General features: G+C 37.5%; 1 protein-coding gene across 1 annotated transcript in view; it reads left to right on the top strand.

Moving 5' to 3' along the window:
• Nucleotides 1–3,027, top strand: part of si (sucrase-isomaltase) — a 59,854-nt gene that overhangs the window by 42,232 nt on the left and 14,595 nt on the right. Inside the window, exons 30-35 of the mRNA XM_013910370.1 lie at nt 432–560; nt 763–879; nt 1,023–1,085; nt 1,224–1,340; nt 1,452–1,542; nt 1,691–1,829. Of these exons, the coding sequence (XP_013765824.1) occupies nt 432–560; nt 763–879; nt 1,023–1,085; nt 1,224–1,340; nt 1,452–1,542; nt 1,691–1,829 (656 nt within the window). The remainder of the gene's footprint in view (nt 1–431; nt 561–762; nt 880–1,022; nt 1,086–1,223; nt 1,341–1,451; nt 1,543–1,690; nt 1,830–3,027) is intronic.

Here is a 3,027-nt window from a genome sequence, read left to right on the forward strand (position 1 = left end):
TTATCTGTTTATTCCACAGTGGGTTAAAGGAACATGGTACAACATTAACACAAATATAAATATGAGGATAAAACCATGCAGTATAAATATCAATAAACAAACATGCAATATAAATATCACTATAAAATCATGCAAATAAAATCAACACTATGTACCAATAACATTCTGTAACTTCTGTCGGTGCTGTGCTTTTGGAGACCGGATTTCCCAGAGGAACCCACCCGAGGGATTATCTTATCTTATCTTAATTATTATTATTATCATTTGTATCCAAAGTGATTTAGCTGTTTAGAGGTTTAGTAAGAAATGTGTTTTTAAAAACAGCTTTAATTTAAACGTAATTGTATCTACTAACTCTGTACACAAAAATGAACATGCAACAAAATGTTAGTTTAAATTTTCTTTTAAGCTTCAATTGGCATCTTTTGCAGGATGTGCAGTATGCAGACATTGACTACATGGAGCGTCAGCTTAACTTTGTCCTGGACAAAGACTTTCAAGGACTGCCTGCCCTGGTTGATAGCATGAGAGACGAGGGCATGAGGTTCATCTTCATTCTGGTAATAAGATATTGAGATCTTTACATTGAAGTAAAGCTTAATCATTAGCAAACACAAGGCAGATGTAAATATAATAAAATAAAATTGATTGACTCTAATGTCAAATGTAGTGTAATTTCCATTTTATAAAGGATACATCTTACTGAAAATCTGCATTCTCTCATGTACTGAATACACAACACTTGTGCATTTCCAATTCCAGGATCCCGCCATCTCAGGTAATGAGACCCAGCCCTATCCAGCTTTTGAGAGAGGGATAGCAGCAGATGTTTTCATCAAATGGCCCCAAACCATCAGTGATGGCATTGTGTGGGGGAAGGTAAGAAGGAATGAATGTTCACAAAAAGTTAAACAATATATACTTCAGGATTTGCTGTGTTGAAAAAGAGAGATTGTGCATGTTGTGTAGCAATCATTTGTGCTATCATTATTTTTATTATATTTATATTATAACTGTTACAGGTGTGGCCTGATTATCCCAATGTCACTGTAGATGAAAGTCTGGACTGGGATACTCAAGTAGAGGTACAATATTTTCTGTATTCCATATATATGTGTGTGTGTGTATATATTTGTGTGTATGTGTAGAGAGACAGAGAGAGAGACATTAATCATTACTGGGCTCTTTCAGTTTTCATAATTTCATTTTCTTCTAATCTCCAGCTCTATAGGTCATACACCGCATTTCCAGACTTTTTCCGGAACCAAACGGCAGATTGGTGGCACACAGAAATTAAAGATTTCTATGAGAATACCATGAAGTTTGATGGTATTTGGATCGTGAGTGTCCTGAAATAGAAAATCCAATAAAGGCACCTTGTTTCTGTTTACCACTGATTCTACCTGATTTTCTTTTCAGTTCCATCATCTATACTTTATGTTTTTTTGAAGGACATGAATGAGCCTGCAAGTTTTGTCCATGGCACAGTTGGAGGAAAGTGTCTTGGTGATCCAGTTCTGGAAAATCCGCCATATATGCCACGTAAGACAGACTACTGTATTTGTTTACCATGAGAAATAATTAGGTTATTTAACAATATCAACATAAGCTCTGTGTGTGTGTGTGTGTGTGTGTGTGTGTGTGTGTGTGTGTGTGTGTGTGTGTGTGTGTGTGTGTGTGCATTTTGCAGCCTTGGAGTCAAAGCATCTTGGTTTAAACCATAAGACTCTGTGTATGAACAGTGAACAGATACTCAGTGATGGAAGAAGAGTCAGACACTATGATGTCCATAGCCTCTACGGCTGGTCCCACTCCAAGCCTACCTATGAGTAAGTATATATGCATTTGTATGTGTGCCGTATGTGCCTGTTTGTGTGTGTGGTTTTATGTGTATTTTATATATGTGCTTTTGTGTATTGCTGTTTTCTTTCCTGCCAGCTTCAGTAGCTGCTATACGGTATTGTTTTATATATAACAAGTGCATTTTTCGCCTACAAAAACACAGTTCTTTTCATTTTATTTTAACATAAAAGCATAAGCTATCCATGTAACTCAACAAATATGAGAGCTGCTCAGGTTTTATGACATAATAATCACAACATCCAGGCCATTTCACCCGAGAAATGTAAATCATCCCAAAGAAATGCTGATGTTGATGATGAATCTAAATCAGAAACCCAGACATGGAAGGTAAAACACTGATATCTTAAAGCTAGAAAAGTATTTAAAAAGACACTACTAATTTACATGTAAATACATATTAGCCACCCAGCTTAATCATTTCCAGCGATTAAGAACCCCGGAATATACTTTCTATGTGTTTGGTTCACGAGCGACTTTTTGTCTTTAAATATATTATCACCCCCTGCTGGTAATGCAGCTTCTGCAGAGGTAAAGTGTGAAATCGACATGCAGAATTGGTGTTTCTATGACACGTTTTGTGATATTTTTAGTATTTAGTATTTTTAGTATTTTTAGTATTTATTTATTTATTGTCATTGTCAGAGAACAATGAAATTGCATTTGGGGCTGCCGTACAACCCGTAAATAAAATAATGAAGAAAATAATAAATACCCCTTAAAACCCAAGTGTAAATATTTAACCCAGTGTGACTCCAGTCCAATAAGACAATCCTTAGCAACAACATGAGAACATGACAAGTAAACATGAGAACCTGACAAGTAAGTTCAGTGCTATTAAGAAGTTGGATATGGTTATTGTCCGTGAGAGGGGGGCAGAGAGTTCAGGAGCCTCACAGCCTGTGGATACAGGCTGTTGGCCAGTCTGGATGTTCTGGCCTGTATAGACCTGTACCTTCTCCCTGAGGGCAGCAGGTGGAAAAGATGGCGCGCAGGGTGATGTTGGTCCCGCAGAATACTGTGCACCTGTCTCAGACAGCGAGTGGGGAAGATATTACTAATCTCTGGCAGACTTATTCCAATAATTCTGCCAGCTTCTTTCACCACCCGCTGGAGTGCTTGCTGATCGGCCTTGGTGCAGCTGGGGAACCACACTAGAAATCCATA

The sequence above is a fragment of the Pundamilia nyererei genome, unplaced genomic scaffold (genome assembly GCF_000239375.1).
Source record: "Pundamilia nyererei isolate P.nyererei 1_Seehausen unplaced genomic scaffold, PunNye1.0 scaffold00003, whole genome shotgun sequence".
Taxonomy (NCBI): Eukaryota; Metazoa; Chordata; class Actinopteri; order Cichliformes; family Cichlidae; genus Pundamilia; species Pundamilia nyererei.